The sequence below is a fragment of the Quercus robur genome, chromosome 11 (genome assembly GCF_932294415.1).
Source record: "Quercus robur chromosome 11, dhQueRobu3.1, whole genome shotgun sequence".
NCBI classification, from domain to species: domain Eukaryota; kingdom Viridiplantae; phylum Streptophyta; class Magnoliopsida; order Fagales; family Fagaceae; genus Quercus; species Quercus robur.
Window position 1 is genome coordinate 9,607,418 of NC_065544.1, and position 21,108 is coordinate 9,628,525.

Below are 21,108 nucleotides of genomic sequence, written 5' to 3' on the forward strand. Positions count from 1 at the left end.
TCATGACTTGGAATCCGGGCCGAACTAATCTATATCAATCTCCCATAATATTTATCATGAAGCAAAAAGGTAATAATTTCTTTTCAGTGATGGGGTCTAGTCAATGGTTTGAAACTCAGTAATGTCCTGCAATTATCGTAGAGTGATCTATCCCCAAGATTGCTAAACCATATCAAGAACTCCACTTCATCGATCAGCCTGGCAATCTTCTTCGCCCTACATTAAATTTCCCCCAGTCTCTAATATCTTCAAAAGAGACTCCCATGGAAAGGCAGTATTGATTAAAACCCATATGAAAAATCCATCAGTCTCACCGTCTCCGATAAGAACAAGTTATAAGAACTTAGTATTATTATTTTTACGTGTTAAAAAAAAAAAAAAAAAAAAAAAAAAAAAAAAAAAAAAAAAAAAAAAACTACGTCAGAAGCAAATCATAAGAAAGTGCTTCATATTGTAGCAATTTACTGCTGAGGGAAAAACAAAATGTACAAAAAAGTAAGTTTTTTCTTTTTGGGTTACACTCTTTCTACTCTTATTGGCTAACTGAGTTTAACATATAAAAATAAAATAAAATAATAAAAATAAATAAAAAAACTTAGCCAAATTGACAATTAACTGGGCCTACCCAGTGTGGCGTGGAGTTTTAAAGGTGTAAAATTTGTTAATGAACATGGGAAAAAAGTTAAATAAAAAGAAAAAAAAAAATAATGACAATATCATTTGAGAGATTCTGCATTACCTTCTCAACTATCTTTTACAGAAATCAATTCCCTAGACTGCGTGTATACAATGTGGGTTATCAATTGATTGAAAAACCTAAAAATAAATATATAAAAGAAAGTTTTACAAGGAACCTAATTGAAAAAGAACAAAAATGAAAGAGTAAAATACTAAACTCACCTCATGGCACAAGAAGGATACCTAAAATGTGATCTGGCATTTGCTATGGGAGATACATCTTCATTCCCAGATCTGCAGGATGATGATTTACAAATACAGGGAATTTGCAAACATTATACCCCGGCGAAGGCTTTCGCTAGCTGCTGCAAACTTGTTCTCTAAATTAGCTTCACCAACAGCTTGGGCAGCATTACGCAACTGAAAAAAAGAAAAAAAGAAAAAAGAAAAAAAAGAGGGAATTGGAAATTCAGGGGAAAAAAAGAGTTCTGAGTGGCAAATTTTCATCTATCAAGAATTAACATTCCAGCTCCATAGTATATAGATTCAAACAAAAGAACTGCTTGGGAAAATAGCATGCGCGCGCACACACATCTATTGCTTGTTCAACAGAGAACTGTCCCCAAGGAAAGTAACATCTGCATGTTTTGTGAGATTTGAATGGAAGCACCTGTTGAAACAAGCCACTTCGGCTCATCCATTTTTATGGTTTTCAAGAGAGCCACCAACTAGCCATTTAAAATATCACAATAACCCAAACAAACATGATCCAGGAACACAGCCATGGAGGTCACTAGACAATGACATAGAGTATCCAACACCAGCCACTCCCAATAAATGTAAGAAGCGAAAAGCTATCCATACATGTATACCCTTCTTGTTACTATAATCTAACAAAATATTCTAATTTTTCCTCTCATATATCACCCTAGTTTTTGTATGTTACACAGTTATGGTATAGTGTGATACCAGCTACCCTCATTGCAGCACCACCACACCATCACCAAGATTCACTTGCATTCACTGCCATTAGCACCATTCTCATAGTCATAACAAGCATTACCACTGCAAAACTAGTGTCTCACAACAAACATCTAGTACCATATTGCCAAATTCAATGAAATCATCGGCAGCAGCACCATATCACCGCCATAACAACATTATCCCCATAACTGACACTATTACTACTAGGAGTGTTGGGGAGACAACACCTTAGAGAAACTTCAACTGAGGAGTTAATGTAACATATAGGTACATCACTTGACCCAAAAGTTTACACCAATTGGTGTGGCCCAATCATGTTAATTATAATGTATTAACCACTCACTCTTGTCATTATTATTCAATGTGAGCCTTCACTACTTCACTAACACACTACTTTTTTTTAATATAAATAATGTAAAATTTATTCAAATCATAAAAAAGAATCACCCAAATATACTTGACATATACAGCTGGGATCATAAGTTCATAACAATCAAGTACATAAGTTACAAACATCCATCAAATCATAGATTGAAAATATGGAATGGCTTCCAACGAAGCACATCCAATCAGTCAGCATTGTAAGGAAGAAAAATCTAAGATCAGCTATTGTCCTTTCTGAATCCTCAAAGCACCAGTTGTTTCTCTCCCACCAAATGCACCACATCAAGCAATGAGGGACAGCCATCCAAATAACACCATTGCGATGACGACTAAACTTACACAAATATTTCAACAGGTACTGTATCACTTACAGCCTAATCTTTAAAATTACAATCACTAATTACACCAATCAATTATATCTGAAATCCTCCCCCCCCCCCCCCCCCCCCCCCTTCCTCTTTCCACAAAAGAAAAGGGGTTCATCCAAATAAAGAAAATGATAGAATTTCCATACCTTTCATCTTTAATCCACTTATTTCTAAAATTCATTCTTCACGGGTTTTGCTATTTAAAAAAGTACTTGATTTCAATTGTCTAGTTCATAATTTAGGTAAAAGTTGAGTCCTAAATTCTCAGGTTTATCAAGTAGCATCTAAACAATATCTTTAACATATTACCATCAAATGCTGGCGATTAAGAGATACATAGCAAAAAAAAAAAAAAAAAAAACATAAACCCCATTTATGTGTACCCAATGTTTAAAAAAAAATAGGTCATTGAGAGAACCAAAAAGGTGTTGGTTCAAGAAATAGAGGTCTTTAGTTTGGGTCAACTGAAGTTGAACCATATCATCATACATATATTCTTTTTGGAAAATATATTTCAGATAAATATGGATTTGTTGTGTAAATGTACAATTTTTTTTTTTTGATAAGTAAAAAAGAAGTATATTAAGAGATCTACCTCATGAAAACAGAGGCAGAACAGAAAGAACAGGGAGAGAAACAGACAGAAAAAGGGAACTATAAAACAAACAGAAAGCAACAAAGAACTAAGTACAGAGAAGAGAGCAAAGGAACAAAGGGAGGGAATCACTAGAGGTGAGTCCCCAAGCCCTAGACCAATCAAAAAGAGAACCACAAAAATAAGCTAGCAACTGGTCATCGGATCTGTCCCTATCCTCAAAAGTTCGCCAATTCCGTTCCCTCCAAATACACCACAAAAGGCACAACGGAGCTAAATTCCAAATGCTAGAAGAGTGCTTTCCAAACCAGTTCCACCAGCTGAAGAGCATTTCTGCAACCGATCTAGGCAAGACCCAAGAAATCCCAAAAGATCTGAAAATCAAGCTCCACAACTTATAAGCTTTTTCACAATGGAGAAGCAAATGGTTCACCGTCTCCCCATTGCAACGACACATAATGCACCAATCAACCAGCTCGAAACCCCTACGCCGCAAAGTGTCCCCTGTAAGAATCTTCTCCCAAGCCGCCGTCCAAACAAAGAAAGAGACGTACGTAGGGGCCTTAACCTTCCAAATACCTTTCCAAGGAAAAGTAAAAGGAAAGGGGCTTCGAAGCTTGTCGTAAAAGGAGCGAATATTGAAGTCCCCCTTCTTCGACAATTTCCAAGCCATGCGGTCTTCTTGCTCGGAGTGAGGTAAACAAGAATCCAAGGTATGGAGAAAATTAACCACCTCTCCCATCTCCCAATCATTAGGATCCCTAAGAAAAGGAACCTTCCAACTTCTACGAGCCTCGGTCCCCAACCTTTCGAGAGATGAGGCCACAGAAGCCTCTCTATTAGAAACAATCCCATACACAACCGGGAAGGAGAGATGGAGTGGAGAGTCCCCACACCACTGATCTGTCCAAAACTTCACTCTATCCCCCACCCCAATCTCAAACCGGATAAACTTGCTAAAAATCTCCCAACCTTTTCGGATACTTCTCCATAAACCACACCCATGAACACCCCTACCCAACTTAGAAGACCAACCCCCCCACTCTTCCCCAAATTTCAAAGCTACAACCCTCCTCCAAAGACGAGACTCCTCAACCCCAAACCGCCATAACCACTTTCCAAGCAAAGCTTTATTAAAGGTAGTTAATTTCCTGATACCCAAGCCGCCATTAACCTTAGGAGCACACACCTTATCCCACCCCACCAAATGAACCTTCGACTCCCCCCACAGGAAGTCCCTCTGAATCTTCTCAATTTTATTAGCCACATGCGACGGAATGGTGAAGAGAGATAAATAGTAAGTAGGAAGGCTAGATAGCGTACTCTTGAGCAGCGTCAATCTTCCGCCTTTTGACAAATACAACTTCTTCCACCCGGCTAACCTCCGATTAATCTTCTCCAATATAGGATTCCAAATAGAGGAGGATTTATGAGACGCCCCCAATGGCATACCAAGGTAGGTCATTGGCAAGGACCCAATCCGGCAACCCAGAATCTCTGCCAAGGCAAGAATATTATTAACCTCCCCTACTGGAACCATCTCACTCTTCAGGACATTAACCTTCAAACCAGTCACAGCCTGAAAACAAAGGAGAAGCATCCGTACATGAAGGATCTGATCCACGTCCGCATCACAAAACAAAATAGTATCATCCGCAAATAGAAGGTGCGAGACACATTCCCCTTCACCCCGTCTTCCAACAGCCTTGAAACCCCTAATCAGGCCGGCACCTTCAACTCTTTTCAACATCCTACTTAAGACCTCCATCATGACAAGAAATAACAAAGGAGATAGCGGATCCCCTTGCCTCAGACCCCTCGTGCTCCCAAAAAAGTCAGCAGGAGCCCCATTGATCAGAATAGAAAACTGGACAGTCGAGATACAAGTGCGGATCCAACTACACCACTTCTCCCCGAAACCCATTCTCTTCAAAAGGTCCAGAAGAGCCTCCCAATTCACATGATCATAAGCTTTCTCAATGTCTAGCTTACAAATGACCCCCGGGACCTTACTCTTCACTCGACTATCAACGCATTCATTAGCAATAAGAACTGAGTCAAGAATCTGTCTTCCTCCCACAAAACTATTCTGAGACTCAGAAATTAGATGATCTAAGACCAGTTTCAAACGATTCGCCAAAACCTTAGACAGGATCTTGTACATGCTCCCCACCAAGCTAATAGGCCTGAAATCTCGAATATTGGAAGCATCATTCTTCTTAGGAATGAGAACTAAGAAGGTAGCATTCAAAGATTTCTCAAACTTACTATGTTGATAGACCTCCTCAAAAACTGCTAGGACATCCCTTTCCACCACTCTCCAGCAATGGTGGAAAAAGGCCATAGAGAAGCCATCTGGACCTGGAGCTTTATCTCCGGCCAGCTCGTTAACGGCTAGAAGAATTTCCTCCTTCTCAAACCTCCTTTCAAGCCAACCCCTTTCCGACCCATCTATCTGATCAAACTCCAGACCTTCCACAAAAGGTCTCCAATCCTCCGTCTCTTGATACAGATTTTTATAAAAGTTTACTGCCTGGGCAGCCACCTCGGATTCCTCCTCATAGATCACCCCATCCACCTCCAAAAAGCTCAGATTATTATACCTTCTGCGGGAATTAGCCACCCTATGGAAAAATTTAGTATTATTATCTCCTTCTTTAATCCATAGCATCCTTGATTTCTGTCTCCAAGAGATTTCTTCCAAAGAGAGAAGATTCTTCACTTCAGACCTCATCGCTTCTCTCTCACAAACCTCAGCATCAGAGAGGCCAAATTCCCCTTCCTTGGCATCAAAGGATTTCAGAGCCTCTAATAAATGAGACTTTTTGCGCCCAACATGACCAAACTCCGACCGGTTCCACTGAATGATATCATCTTTCAAAGCCTTCAGCTTTTTAGCAAACACAAAGCTAGGAGTACCGGAGAAGGAATGACGATTCCACCAAGAATGAACTCTATCAATAAACCCCTCCGACTTTAGCCACATATTCTCAAACCTAAACGGACTTTTACCCCTCGCCATTCCCCCTACCTCCACAAGAATTGGGAAATGATCTGAAACAGGACGAGGTAAAATCCGTTGGGTCACATCCGGGAAGTGCTCCTCCCAATCATGAGACACCAAAACTCTGTCTATCCTAGACATCGAGGGCTGATCTGAACCGCTAGACCAAGTAAATCTCCCACCCTCCAAAGGCAAGTCAATCAAGTTAAGATCCCCAATGAACTCCGAAAAGAGTTCCATGGCCGGAGTAAGACGAGAATATCTCGACCGTTCGCTAGGAAAACGAACAATATTGAAATCCCCGATGCAACACCAAGGGACATTCCAATATTGCTGAACACCAACCAATTCGTCCCACATAAGACCCCTCTCATTGTTATCAACTGGGCCATAAACCCCCGAACACGCCCAAGTGAAACCGTCCCCCACCCCACGCCACCGAACAGACACGGAGAAAGAACCCACCAAACAGTCCAACCTCTCTACAACCCTCCTATCCCACATCAGCAAAACCCCACCTGCCGTCTGGACAGCATCTAGCGCCACCCAATCCAGAAAAGGACAACTCCATAAGCTACCAACCAACTGTCTGTCCAGGCCAGCAAGCTTAGTTTCTTGAAGGCATATTACATCACACTTCCAATCACGCAATAAATTTTTCACTATCAAACGTTTCCGACCGTCATTCAGACCCCTAACATTCCAAGAAAGAATTTTCAAATTCATAAAGACAATATCGCCCCCACTGACCAAAAAACTCAGCAGCCAGCGCGCTGCCTACCATCATAATTAACTGAGGATTGCAAATTCCTCAGTTCTCTCTTCCCTTTCTCCTTAAAGATGACAACTTTTCTAGTATCCGTAGCTTTCCTGTTCAGCTCTTTGGCAGCCTCCGTCTCCCTCTCAATCTTTTGTAACAAGGCAATACATAAGTTCTCATGCCGGCTTAAAGGCAGCCCCACCAGTTTACTAAACCCAGGAAGTCTGTTCTTCACCCATCTAGAAATATCCGACTTGTTCACATACTCCACTGCCTCATTACTCCAATTTAACTCAGCTGCCATAGGGAACCCAAAGGGCGTGATAGATAACAAAGGGGTTAAAAAACTATCCTCTCCCCCCAAACCCATATCTGAGTTGTTCGGTTCTACCTCCACCAAGTCACTCACCCCAGCAACAGCACATAAAGCCTTTGTGGGAGACACCGCTGAACTGAGCTGCACTAATTCAAGGGCAGCATTCGGCTTGGAGACGGCACAACTGTCCCAGCCACCTTCAGCCCCAATGTTGTCCCTCAAGCCCACAAGCCCAGCCCTTGATAAACTCAGAAATAAATCAGATAAAAACCTCTCTGCCGGAGACCACAACGACTCCTTATCTGATTTACCCGGAGACACCGAATGCACATCGGAATTTATTCCGTGGGAGGAGGGGCTGCCAGCCTTGATCAGAGAGATCGGAGGCTCACCGGAGCAAGGACCTGAGCAAAAACCGACGGTGCAGGGGTCGCCGGCCTTTCCCGGTGTCATCGGAAGCTCGCCGGAGCTGAATCCGACCGAGGAGGGGCCGTCGGCCTCCACTAGCAGCACCGGAGACCCGGCGGTCCCAGTCGCATCCTTTCCCGGTGACTTCCAGGGCTCGTCGGAGCTGGGACCGGCGACGGAGGGGCCGTCGGCCACCACCAGGGGCTTGACGCTCCGGTCCGGCGCTCCTTGCTGGTGACGAGTCTTGGGACGAGCTTCAGAAGTCAGGAACTGGGCTGACTTACCTTCCCCAGCCAGAGAACACTCCCCCAACTCAAACAAACTTGGGCCTGAGAAAGAGGAGCCCCTCACTGGGCTTGATCCACGGCCCAAACCAGGCCTAAGAGCAACTTGATTAGTTTCTTGAGGAGCCCAGTTAAGGGCCTTAGAAACATCAGAGTTGCCTTCCCTGTCTACTTCACGTGCCAGCCCTCTGTTCATAGAAGCTCCCCCTTTCTTTCTACCCCAAGAGACCTGTCTCCTCCCTATCACATCAACCTCTATGATAAGACCTCTCCCTGCCCAGCAAGATCTCCTAAAAGCAGACTTCTTCCCCTTTACAACAGCTTTTGAATTCAAAAAGCTTGGGGAAAGTAACCTAGTGTCAGCCAACTTCTGCTGACCCACCTCAGCCACCTCACCCAACCGTTGCTCCCTCCAAAGCCTTCCCACCACCTCCTTCCTTCCAGACTTGCTCACTGGAATTTCCCCCATTTTTGCACCTGAGATTATCAGATTCTCCCCTTTTTTCTCCTTTCCTAGCTGTGTAAACTTCTCTTTGGCTGTGAGACCAAGATGTGGCAGCTGCTTTCTAACCTCAGTTCTATCATGAGAACCTTGCACAACTTCAGCAAAAGTTCTAGAGTCATGAACCTCTAGCTTATGCTTCCGTGCCTGAGGAATGAATTTAGGGGGACCATATCCACCCACTGCATAATGAGAAGGAAACAACAATTTCCTTAGTTCTAGGCCAAACACCCTCCAACCAAATCTCTCATTGCCCTCCGGTACAATAATCGATCTCCTAGTCCCACCAGCTTTGAGTTCAGATAACAGCAAGAACTGACCTGAGGAGTTGGAACACCACTGGAGAAAGAAAGCAGTGTCACCCTCTCTAAGAGTGAAAAACTGCTTGAAACTCTTCCCAACAACAAAGTGTTCAATGCAAAACATCAGCCAATGGGCTGCATTCTTGCTCATGAAGACTGATCTCATAGCAAACTTGCCCCTCTCAAATATCCTTAATAAGAAAAAACAACCCCCTTCCTCTACAACTAATTGAAAAGGGATGTTGATAAATGTCCTATAAGGGATGTTGATAAATGTCCTATAAGGCAATAGAACTAACATAAAGAAAAATCTTTGGCCCGATAAGGGATGTTGATAAATGTCCTAGGTCTGAATCAAGTTGTTACATATGTAGTAGACATATGACAACACCCCCACCCCCCCACGCGAAAACTCTCCTCCTTTCTCTCTAAGTAAACAAAACCCACACACCTGCACAAGATTGAACCCATGAATTCACCTTCCATCCTTATTTACACTTAAAGGAAATGCAATCTAACATCTCTCATATTTTTCTTTCTGACTTGTATATATCAATATTTATGGTACTAAAATGCAATATTACTGATTGATGAAAGACTAAACTCAAAACTGAAAATCAAATAACATCATACTGGTTGATGCAAGACCCAAGCTCTACTGAAAATTGAAGATCATATGAGAAGAGAATCAAAGCAACCACCACTTCCTCTTTTTTTTTCTTTTTTCTTTTTTTTTTTTTTTTTTAGAGAAATAATTACAATATGCTACTAATCCTGTAGCTTGAACCCTTTTCCTCTTAGACCCCAAAACATTTAGTGCATGGGAAGGTTCCAATTCAGCTACAAAGCCCTTGGCAACCAGCACTTCCTATTTATACTGCCACAATTCACAATATAATAGAATGAGATATCCAAAAATTTGATCAATTTACCTGATTCAAAAACTCATCAAGCCTTCTAGCACTTCTAATAATACTACCCTCAAAAATATCAGTCATTTGTATAACCTCTTCAAAATTTGCTCCCTGAAAGAATGAGCACAAGCAGAATTATAAGCAGAATGGCTCATTACTTAACAAACAATAGGAGAGAGTGCGGAGAGAAAAAGAAGGGAGGGGTTTGATGAAGTACAAAACTAAAACGATGCAACAATAAAATTGAACAGAAAAATAAGGAAAAGATAACCTAGGAGTTGGCACCAAGTGAAATCACTAGCGGGAAGGATGCAATACAACATCATGCAATCAAATTGTTGGCCAAAAATATGAAAACTCTGTTCACAGCGGTGCTGAAGTTTAGAATTTTCATAATTCATGAGTCCAAATTTTTTGTTTCCTGAATATTCATGGGTCCAACTCACAGGAGTTTTGTGGTCTATATATGCTTTATCTTATAATAATGTGTGCTTTAGATTAGTTTATTTCAAGGGTCAAGGTTAATTGTTGCAATGGTTTTTGAGAGGCTTATATAAGCTTTGTATTGGGACATTTTTTATCATTAGCATAATCTAAATTTTAATGGCCAGGTTTGAGTTTCTCCCAAAGCCTTGGAAGGTGTGATTCTTTCTTTCACTAGGAAGGAGTAATTAATAGGAACCTACTCGCGTAATGCTAGTTATTTAATGTTTTTCATAGTACAGCTGAAATTGTGAGCCCTTAATTCCCAATCAATTTCTCCAATTCCCAAATCAGCTACAAACCCTAACACTAATTTCCTAAAACATAATCTTCCATTGACATCCTGTGTCAAAAGGTATGATTGATACATTAGTACACGTGCTGTGTGCTTTGGCTTTTTTTGTAATTTTTTTTTTCTATCAATAAAGCTTATTAATTATCAAAAATGATTGATGCATCAGTAATAGACTAACCTTTGACCAACAGTAAATCACATCCATCAAGTATGGCCTTACTGTGGATTCCACATACTCATCCACATTTACATCCAGTTTGCATTCATGTTGAATCTGCAACATAGAAATACGTTTATAACTGTTCATTCAGCAAATTGCATACATGAACCAGAAAACAAGCTACAATGCTAAATGATAAAACACCTCCGCTATTCTTCTTGCACTTTCTTGGAGTTGTTGTAATGGTCTCCCAAGCTCTGTTCGCAATTGTATCTGTTCACTTGATTTATCTCCTGGTATAAAACAACTTGAAAGAGCAGCAATTTGGTGATGATCAAGATCATTGAATGTACCTGATCAAAAAGATACAATCAGAATTCACATTCATATTTATGCTAAATAATTTGATAATCAATAGAGGGGAGCAGTGGCAATTGTGGATTAAGTAGGTGTATGAACTATTGAAGATAGCAAGCAATTGTATTTTTATTTAGGTCCTCATAGTATTACTTTAAAAAAAAAAATTATAGGTAATTAACTAATCCTCATAGTTTATTACTTTATAAGGTTAATACTATTTTACTTCCTAGAAGCATGGTTATTTTTTGTACTTCAATAATGGTCAGGGTTTCCTATGTTAGAATTAGGCTTTAGTACTCCTATATAAGCAAAGTATTGTACACTTGTGAAGGGGGATTATTCTGATGAATAAAATTTCAATTGAAATTATCTCCATGATCTAGTGCCGACTCCAACTAACCTTAGGTGTTGACTTCTCTAGTGGTTTTCCTTTGTTTGGTGTTGACTCCTAGGTTTTCTATCTTTATTTTCCTATTCTTTAATTTTGTTGTCATATTGTTCCAGTTCATTCAACACCAAATTTTGTACCAGAGAAAATTTCGGTTTGTTTGAAGCATTGCTGCAAGACAAATCAGATCAATTTTACAACAAAATAAAATAACAGAAAAATAAAGATTGAGAATCTAGAAGTTAACACCTAGGGTTGGTTAAAGTCAGCATCAGACTATGGAGACAATTTTAATAGAAAGTTTAATCAATAGAATAATCCCCTTCATAGGAGTTCAAAACTTTATGTATATAGGAGTACTTAAGCCTAATTCTAACTCGCATAGGAAACCCTAATTATTATTGAATTACAAAATTAACCATCTAGGAAATAAAATACTAATAACCTAATATAGTAATAAACTACTAGGACCTAAAATAAAAATATGTGCCCAATAAAAAATAACAACTGACTCTAAAAATAAATAAAACTGAAATAAAATAAAGATCTCTTTTAGCCTCCTGCATTATCTAGATCCTGCTCACTTGCCTCATGTGGGCATAATTCTTCACAAACAGATTTGTGAAGTCCACCTTGTAAAAATATAATGTTTGTACATAACTAGTTGTTGTATATAAAAGAACATTTATATTTCTTAATTCTTCAGAGCTGGATAAGAACAGACATGGAAAATTCCCACAGGTTGGGGTCAGCCTTCTTACAAGCCCTAATGTGGCCAAATAGCCTTGATCATAAGACATGTTCCTAATTAAATTTGGCCAGCCAATTCCTACCTAACCAGCCTAATATTGCGCATAAAATAATTATAAGATTATTTTTTGATAATTAGATAGTTCAGGAAGAGAGGATTTGAGAAATAATTATAAGATTTTTTTTTTTTTGATAGGTAGAAAATAATTATAAGATTTTGAAGACCGCAAAAGGAACAGTTCATGTAAAATCACCATTAAACATCAGTTCAGTGACAAGGAGCTCATCGCCTGTGTCTATCAAGCAGGCTGCCCGACCCTTCAACTGGACAACACCATCGGCATCAATATGACCAAGCTTTTTCAAGACCCGTGACCGGTTCTTAAGTTCATCACGGAATTTTTTAAGCTGCAAAAATTGATAAGAATTCAAAATTAAACAACAAAACATATGGAAAAGAGAAGATTACCAAAGGGGGCATGTTAGATAACATCATTTAACATTAGAATCTGACTATTAATATGGAAGTCTGCATGGTCTTCCATACGCTTTTGTAACATGAGCGTATTCCCCACATATTAAGGAAAAGAGTGAAATAAATAAGATACCACAACCAGACTCTGCAAGTTCATTCCAAAGGATCTATGCTGATTGTAATGGTTAAAACCAGCGAAATAATTTCTTTTCATGAAGGCAGAAAGAGAAACCAGGAGTGGGGGTTGGGGGGTAACAAGATTTACAATCTAGTACACACTCAATGTGGTTGACCTTCATCCGGTATTGAGTTCATGACCCAAGCTAAGGGGGTGTTTGGATTTCATGTTTCTATAACTTGTAACTCTGTTTCCATCACCCATAACTCAAAAATGGTGAGACCCATGACTGAGAGGCTTGTTTGGATTTTGTTTTCATCACTCAATTCTCTGATTTTTGAGTGATGAGTTATGAAAACTGAAAACACATTTTAGGTGTTTTCAGTTTCCATAACTCTGTTTTCAATAGCATTTCTGTAATTAAAACTATATATTGGGTCCCACGGTCAGAGTCAGCCGCAACATTTGACCCTTTTTTTTTTATTCACTGGGTTCGGTGAGTTTGGTTTCTTCATCTTCTTTTTTTTCTTTTTCCTTTCACACTAGGTGGCTTCTTCTTCTTCTTCTTTCACTGGGTTCGGGTTTCTGGGTTTTTTTTTTTTTTCACACTGGGTTCGAGCTCCCTCCACACCTCCACCTCCATCGCCCTCTTCTTCCTCTCCCTCCTGTACTCCTCGTAGTCATTCGGCCTTGCCAGATCGTACTCCTCGATTACTGATGACGTCACCCCAACCAATGATAGTTGTGCCGCCAGTGCCGGATTGGGGGTTTTGGCCTTGGTTTGAGATTTGAGAATGCTCTGCGGCGGAGTGAAGACCGAAGAGGACTTGCGGAGAGTCGGTTGAGCCATCTTGGCGTTGCTGGACTAGACGGTGGTGTTGCTGGGCTTGTCTTCATCGGCTGAAGAGGGTGGAGGGAGGTCTCCATACAACCCAATGCAGAAAAGACCAGAGAGAGAGAGAGAGAGAGAGAGAGAGAGAGTTATTAAGGGCCATGAGTGAGTCAGGCATGGGTCCCACAAAATAGTAGAAATATTTGAGTAATGACAAGTTGAGTGATGGTGCCAAACAGACTTCGTGTAGAGAGTTGGGGTATTTTATGTAATGAGTGACGAAAATTGAGTGATGAGTGATGAAAAAAAAATCCAAACAGGGCCTAAATGATTCAAATAGGGGTCATATCCAGTTAAGAAAAGAGCAACCAACAAAGGCAAACCTGGGAATCACGCATTTTCGACTTAAGTTGTTGAATTTCATGGTTCACCTCAGCTTTCCTCTGAAAAGATCTCATCTGGTGCACGTCTTGAGACTGGATTTACAAAATGAAATGGTTATGAAAACTCATTATAGCAAAGAACAATGTGAGCAACACACTATCTTCAAAACTTCACAAAACGATAGAATAACAATGTTCATTCTAAAAACTAGGATAAACCTTGTGTAGTGGATGAGCATATAACTTCCGTTCAAGTTCCTCAATTTCGTTCACCAACTCAACAATTTCTGAATCTTCAATGCCCATATCCTGCATTTCAATATTAGAGTAAAATAAAAACACCAGTCTAATTTTATCCGATATCCAACATTCTATCACACAACGAAAATAAAGCCTTCCAAATACCCATTGGTAAGTAGTCATACCACCTCAAGGACAGGTCATGTAGGAACCATGGTCATGAAGGGATACATGAAATCCCTAATTCCCATGCCTGCATGTACCAAAAGATGTCTTATTTTTTAGCCTTATTTATGTTTATTTTTTGGGGGGAGAGAAGGGGGTTTTAGGAGGGGGGTGGGGGGTGGAGAGGAGAAAGAGAACAAGAGGAAGAAGAAAAAACAGTCAGTGGCAACAAGCACATCATAATATCTGAATACATGGCATCCCTGATTCCCATGCCTGTATGTACCAAAACATGTCTTATTTTTACTTTTGGCTTTTAGGGTTTTTTTTTTTGGGGGGGGGGGGGGGGGGGGGGGTGAGAACAAGAAGAAGAAGAGGAAAAACAGCAACAAATTAGTGACAACAACAGGCACATCATATTTTCAGAATGCAGCTAAAGTAGTTACCTTTACAGGATTAAGCTTTGGAAGGCCTTGTGGAAAGCGAGTGTTCAGCTCCTGTAAAGCAAGCAATATACTTTGCCTGGCTTCCAGTGGCCGGAGATCAGAAGGTATAGATATCATCAGTTTGCTTAGAGCAGCAATTAGGGGCAACTGAACAGGGACCTAAAGTAGACAAATTAAAAAAAAATTAAAACTCCAAACATTTCACATACTTGGCATGAATAGTTCTCTGAACCACAACTAAAAATTGTAGTAGTAGTAGTAATAATACTGCTGTCAAATATGTCTCAACTCACCACATGCATTTCACCCTTTTCTCCAGGGCGGGGCGGGCACGGTTTTGGCCGTGAACTATTCTCACTTGAACCAGGAGAGCAATGAAGTAAAGTATCAACTATATAACCACCCCCACGTGAAGGCAATGAACCTACCCCTGTGGATGGCCTTTTAACAACATTGACCACAACTCCCCAACCCCAATCTGTTCCACCTTCCCTTATCTTGACCTACAATCAAAAAAGTGCTTCCAAGTGAAACAAGAAGCATAAATGTACCATGCACCATCGTAACATGAAGCCAAGCATATGCCCTAAACTAGCATATACTGAAAAACAGTAAGAATTAAATGAAAGAAGAAGATTACAAGCAAAGCTACATAAAGAAAACATGAAGCCAAGCATATGCCCTAAACTAAAAAACCCAAATGAAAAAAAATAAAAATAAATAAAAAATCAGAAAAGAGGACAACAATATTATATAATATCACATACCAGTCGACCAGGACGAAGATTGTAGAGGACCCTTTCAGGCCTAGTTATTTCTCCCATCAACTTCTTCTCAAGTTGGGCTATATCCAGTTTTAGCTTATGATAATCAGCAACTTCAGCCTACAGAAAAAACAAAAGATATGAATAAACACAACAAAAATTAAAAAATGATTTTGTGGACTGTCCAAGGACCAAATGAAAAATGTTACCTCTCCGGAAGCATCAAGCATGGTAGCTTCCTGCTCCAGCTTGGAAACCTTGTTCCCTATATCAGGTAAGGCCTATGCAGAAGGAAAAACTGGTGAGTGACCAATCATCATGCACCATGTAAAGATTAAAATAAAAGGATTAAAGGAAGGGCTCAGAAAAAACCTTTTCATACTGAAATTGATGAAATGAATTCTTTATTACATGTTCAGCAGTAAACTGGCCTTCGGCACGACTCATTAAGTTCAAAATTGAGTAGTAGCTCAGCCTGAAAGTACTAACTAATGGAGCAGGTTTACCCAAAACCATGTCCTTGAGAGCATTCATCTCCATCTGTTAAAGATAAATAAATAATCCTCACTTGTTTTTGAAAATCCAACAAGAGATCAAATGACCATGGACTCAGGCACAACATGACATGGGACATGGCAATATAGCAATTCTTGAAAAATTAGGACATGATATGGTGGGGATATGAAAATTAATTAATTAATAATATATCTTTAGTTATATTTTATTTATTTGTAGGAATATTTTATGTTAATTTTAAGTTTTCAAAATAAATAACAACTAACCAAATCTTAAAAAACATAGTAACCCATGCCATACTCCCAGGAAAAGCTCGAATGACCTTCAACAAAAGGGATCTAAAATCAAAGGATTGTTTTTAAATAAAAAAAGCATTTTATTCTCCCAACCCAATGCGCAAACGCTTGCAAGAGTGCCCCCAGCATGTCCAACATAGACACCTGGGGGTTTTGAAGTGTCCATGCTCATTATTGACGCTTGACATGAAAGACCAATATTTCTTTTACAATATTGAGGTTGAAATACCAATGTTTCTTTGAAATACAAATTAATGTTGAAATAAAGCAAAAATATCCCACAAGGTCAACATCAAATAAAAACTTCATGTGGAAAAGGTTTTCTAAGGGTTTGATGAAAGAAAAGTTACAGAAAGTCTCTATGATCATGAGAATACAGGAACAGAAAATCATGTAATGCAAAGAGAGAAAACTAGCCATAGAATCACCTGCTCATCAATCATAATAATACAGATACCACGCTCATCTTTGCCACGACGCCCAGCCCGTCCACTCATCTAAAATATCATTAAAAATTTTTATACGAGTGCATGTACAAAGTTGTCTTGCCGGATGCTAAAAAATAAAAAAGCGATGAAATCTTTGGTCACCTGTATATATTCACCAGATCCAATTAAACGATGACTATCACCATCCCACTTTTTGACAGCTGTGAAAACAACAGTTTTTGCGGGCATGTTTAAACCCATGGCAAACTGTCACAATGATAAGTTACTGTAAATCTTATCAATCATTATTTTATCCAGAGACTAAGGCAACAATAAAAGAAGAATTTTGAAACAAAGAAAGGGGGGGTTTTTTTGAGGGGGCAGGGGTGGGGGGGGGGGGGGGTAGAGATAATCTTACTGTTTCTGTGGCAAAAAGGGCCTTTACAAGGCCTTCCTGAAAAAGAATCTCAACCAATTCCTTGATAACAGGAAGAAGGCCAGAATGATGAACAGCAATACCTCGCTGAAGTAGTGGCAACATTAACTCAATGGCAGGTAAATTTCTGTCCTCCTCATTCAAGCATTGTATTGCATTTCGAAAAACCTCTTCCACAGTATCCTTCTCCTCTTGGCTATTAAAATCAAGCTTGGACATGGACATCGCATGTTGTTCACATTCTCTTCTACTGAAGCTGAAGATGATTACTGGCTGGAATTTTCGTTCCATAATCATCTGAAAAAAAAAAAATAAATAAAATAACAACTCAAGCAATAAGTATGCTGTGCAAGATTTTATGCTATATAAAAGCAGAAAAGAAACCTAAGATTTTAATAACTAACAATATATAGTCAGTGTGGAGATCTGCCTGCCTAACATAAAAAATTCTAGTTCACTAAGGGTCCGTTTGGATACAACTTATTTTTGTTGAAACGGAAAACTGAAAACACTGTATCAAAATAATTTTTAAATATGTGAATAGTGCTGTGAGACCCATTTTTAATATTTTTTCCTGAATAAAGTGGTTGTGGTCCCATGAACAGTGCGTGAATAGTGTTGCTACAGTGCATGAACAGTATTGCTACAGTGATAATTGTCTCTCTGAAACGCATGAAAAGAAAAAAAAAAAAAAAAAAAAAAAAGCTGAAATCTGAAACGCAGACACCCGCAACGTGAATCCAAACACATACTAAGAGTTCGTTTGGGAACAGCTTATTTAGCTGAAACTGAAAATGTTTTGCTAAAAGTACTGTAGATAAAGCTAAAAAGTAGTTAAAATAGTACAGTGAGACTCATGAATAGTACCAAAAAGTGCAATGAGACCCATGAATAGTAACAAAAATAAGCTAAATAGTAAAAAAAGCTAGCTTTTTAAGCCAATGTCAAACACAACCTAAGTATAAGTCTCCATCATAAAACAAACTTTTGTTGATAAATAGCAAGCAATACAATCTCCATCTAAAATCAAACAATGAGAAGAGGTTGAAATCTAGCTATGAGATCCTAATTAACTCCTGAACTGCTGCAAGGGCAAGCACATTTCTAAGAGTATAGTGTAGCAAAAAAAAAAAAATTTATTCAAGCTTCTAATTATTGACTTCTCCCATATCCTCATAATATCAGCACAGAAAGCAAATATGTTGACACATCATATGCGTGGAGGGCACTTGCCATCATTCCAAGGTCCAGCCTTTTTAATTCAATGCATGGGCATAAAAAAAAATCTGAAAGTCTTAATTAATCTTGAATTGTAATGTAATTGATAAAAATATAAGGCCAATTGGTGCAATCAAGAAAAAAAATAAAACGGTAACAAAAGAATGGATCAAAGTACCAAGATTTAGACCACCCAGGTCAGACAGGATTAACTTATTATTTTTTAAAAATAAAAATAAAAAGGAGAGGAGAAGAATCATTAGCATAAATTAAACAATAATTCAAGCTGCTAATAACATTGCAATAAAAGGTAGCACCTAAAATTGGAAATCTCACCTTCACAATTTTGGATATGTCAGAACCACCAGAAGCATTCCCACCTTTTGCAATTCTCCCACTTGCTCTTCCATTAACACTCTTGTTAATATCACCTAGCTTCTGCTTTGAGAAAGTATCCTGCAACTTCAGAAAATTGTCCTCCCTGAACTGTTCATTCTCATCAACCACAAGATACAATCCATTCCCACCCACGGGAAAAACATAATGCTGCAGAGGAGTTGGTCGGAAATCTGTGTAGACCACATGACATGGCTGTTTGTGAATATTACATATCCACTCAGCAAACTCAGTGGCATTCGACATTGTCGCTGAAAGAAATACCATTTTAATAGCTGGTGGCAAAAATATAATGCTCTCTTCCCAAACAACCCCTCTTTCACGATCCTTCATATAATGAATTTCATCAAAGATGACCCAAGCAACTTCCTTCAAAAGCTCTGAACCCCTATAAAGCATTCCCCTCAGAATCTCAGTTGTCATGACCAAACAACTAGCATTAGGTGACAGAGTAACATCACCTGTCATCAATCCCACATCTTTAAATTCCTGACTAAGCTCTCTGTACTTCTGATTGCTCAAAGCTTTCAATGGCGAAGTATAAAGAACCCTCTGCTTCTCTCTAAAAGCCATTGCAATAGCATACTCAGCAACTGCAGTTTTACCTGCCGAAGTATGTGCTGACACCAAAACCGACTCATTCCGTTCTAAGCATGCCACAGATACCCGCTGAAACGGGTCAAGCGTAAATGGGTATGTCTTTGCCATCTTGCCATTATACATTGGATTAGAGAGGGTTCCATGAACAGATTCAACCTTGGTTGGAGTATACCCACTTGGCACTGCAACCTCATGGATGCATGTGCGCGTCAGATTGGATTGATTTCGAAGGGATTCTTGATTGGGGGTTCTAGTCACCTCTAAATCATCAGGTTCACTTTTTCCAGTTGGGGTAGATTGTTGAATTGGAGTTACAAGAAGCTCTGAATCTTCAGGTTCTCTTTGTCTTTTTGGAGTAGATCCTTGACTAGGGGTTTCGGTGACTGTAGATTGTTCAGTTTCAGGTTCTTTTCGTTTTCCAAGCATCGGAGATTCTTCCATTGCTAAAAATTAGACCTACTTTGGTTCTCAACTTCACTTCAATATGGCTTAAGCTCAATCAACCGAAACCCTCAAATTATATACTTTAAGGCTAGTTTCTGTACACAAATTAGAAAATAACATATAAAGGTTCATATAAAAACAGAAAATTTTTCATTCTTTAGAGGCTTCTAGACTTAAAAACTCTAATATGAAAAACCTAAAACTTCTTTAAGTGATGTTAGAGATACCACAAATTTTACTACATAAGACTTACAAATTGATGTGTCCACCAAAAAAAAAAAAAAATTCAAACATTCATTGTTGAAGTCCACCAATCACATTCATTGTCACATCAACTGGTAAACATTTTCTAGTAAATTTAACAATTTCCAACTCCTTTTAGGCAACAAGTAATGCTACAGACACAACAATTTTCACAACAGATGTGTTGACTGTTGACAAGTTTTTACTTGTTATCATCTGGGCCACACCATTGACACCATTTTTTTTACCTATCAATAACAACTTGCCAACCCAACAGTTGTGAAAATTTTTGTCTCTAGACTTAATGTTAGGCAACACAAACAATATTTAGGGATTAATATCTAGGATTATAAAAAAAATAATATAATAAAAATCCATTCAAGCCCTAACTTTCAGGTCCAACAGTGTGCTTGCTTCCTTAGAAATGTTTCAAAAAATCAAATTTTCTTTTACTTACTTTCCGGTTGTCTCAGCAACCAAGCACCCTAGTCTGAATTCCACTTCAAAAACCAAAAGCAAAAAAACATATATTACTTTGCCGACATTCAATGCTTTCCGGCAGAAAAATCCTTCCCTTTTTTTGTTTTTGTTTTCTGATAAGTAAGTATAAACTTAATGAAAAAAATAGGAAGGAACTAGCTTTTTCTAGCGTTTTCTCAGTAACCAAACACAGCTCTAAGTTCAAACCCACTTCAGTTATTATTCATAAGCAAAATTAACACATTGAGATAAGAGAAAGAAAGAGAGGAATTAGGGTTTTCGCGTACCTTTCTTCAATGACGAAGCGAAATAGTTAAGGCTAGCCGTTCTTTCTGGGCAAATCATGAGAGGCTGAAAGACCAAATTGAAATTAGGGATTTAATTTCAAAGTCTATAATATTTGGGCCGAGGCCCATTAAATATTACAAATAGTACGATCCTGGATTTTGGGCTGTTGGGCTGGACCTAAATTCAGCAAATTAACACTGAGAACTAATAGGACAAAGTTTGAAATAATAAAGAATAACCATAGTAGGGTAGATATTATAGGTTTGAAATATTATCCTAAAAACAAATGATCAAGGTAGTGTTTGCATTTCCTAAAAAGCAACTTGAAGATTCATTGGTTGCACAGACAGTGGCCTAAGATATATAAGAAATATAACGTCAATTTTTTTTATATTTTTTCTTATA

At 38.9% G+C, this 21,108-nt stretch overlaps 1 protein-coding gene across 3 annotated transcripts; it reads right to left on the reverse strand.

Moving 5' to 3' along the window:
* Window positions 1–705: 705 nt before the first annotated feature.
* LOC126706932 (DExH-box ATP-dependent RNA helicase DExH10) lies at window positions 706–20,847 on the reverse strand. Of its 3 annotated transcripts, none has more exons than XR_007648766.1 (18): window positions 20,703–20,847; window positions 18,589–19,787; window positions 17,017–17,331; window positions 16,761–16,865; window positions 16,599–16,667; window positions 15,731–15,898; window positions 15,568–15,639; window positions 15,362–15,478; window positions 14,888–15,097; window positions 14,595–14,753; window positions 13,963–14,052; window positions 13,744–13,836; window positions 12,190–12,343; window positions 10,642–10,790; window positions 10,456–10,551; window positions 9,518–9,610; window positions 901–1,098; window positions 706–776 (listed from the first exon to the last, which is right to left on the reverse strand). XR_007648766.1 is itself a non-coding variant. In XM_050406514.1 (17 exons), exons 2-17 carry the CDS (start codon window positions 19,687–19,689, stop codon window positions 988–990), a joined length of 3,102 nt encoding a protein of 1,033 aa, XP_050262471.1. In that variant the 5' UTR covers window positions 19,690–19,787; window positions 20,703–20,847; the 3' UTR covers window positions 706–987. The 3 variants fall into 3 exon arrangements, 1 of the variants encoding a protein (XP_050262471.1); XR_007648765.1 differs by having other exon boundaries at window positions 706–816; XM_050406514.1 differs by having other exon boundaries at window positions 706–1,098.
* Between the last annotated feature and the right edge of the window lie 261 nt (window positions 20,848–21,108).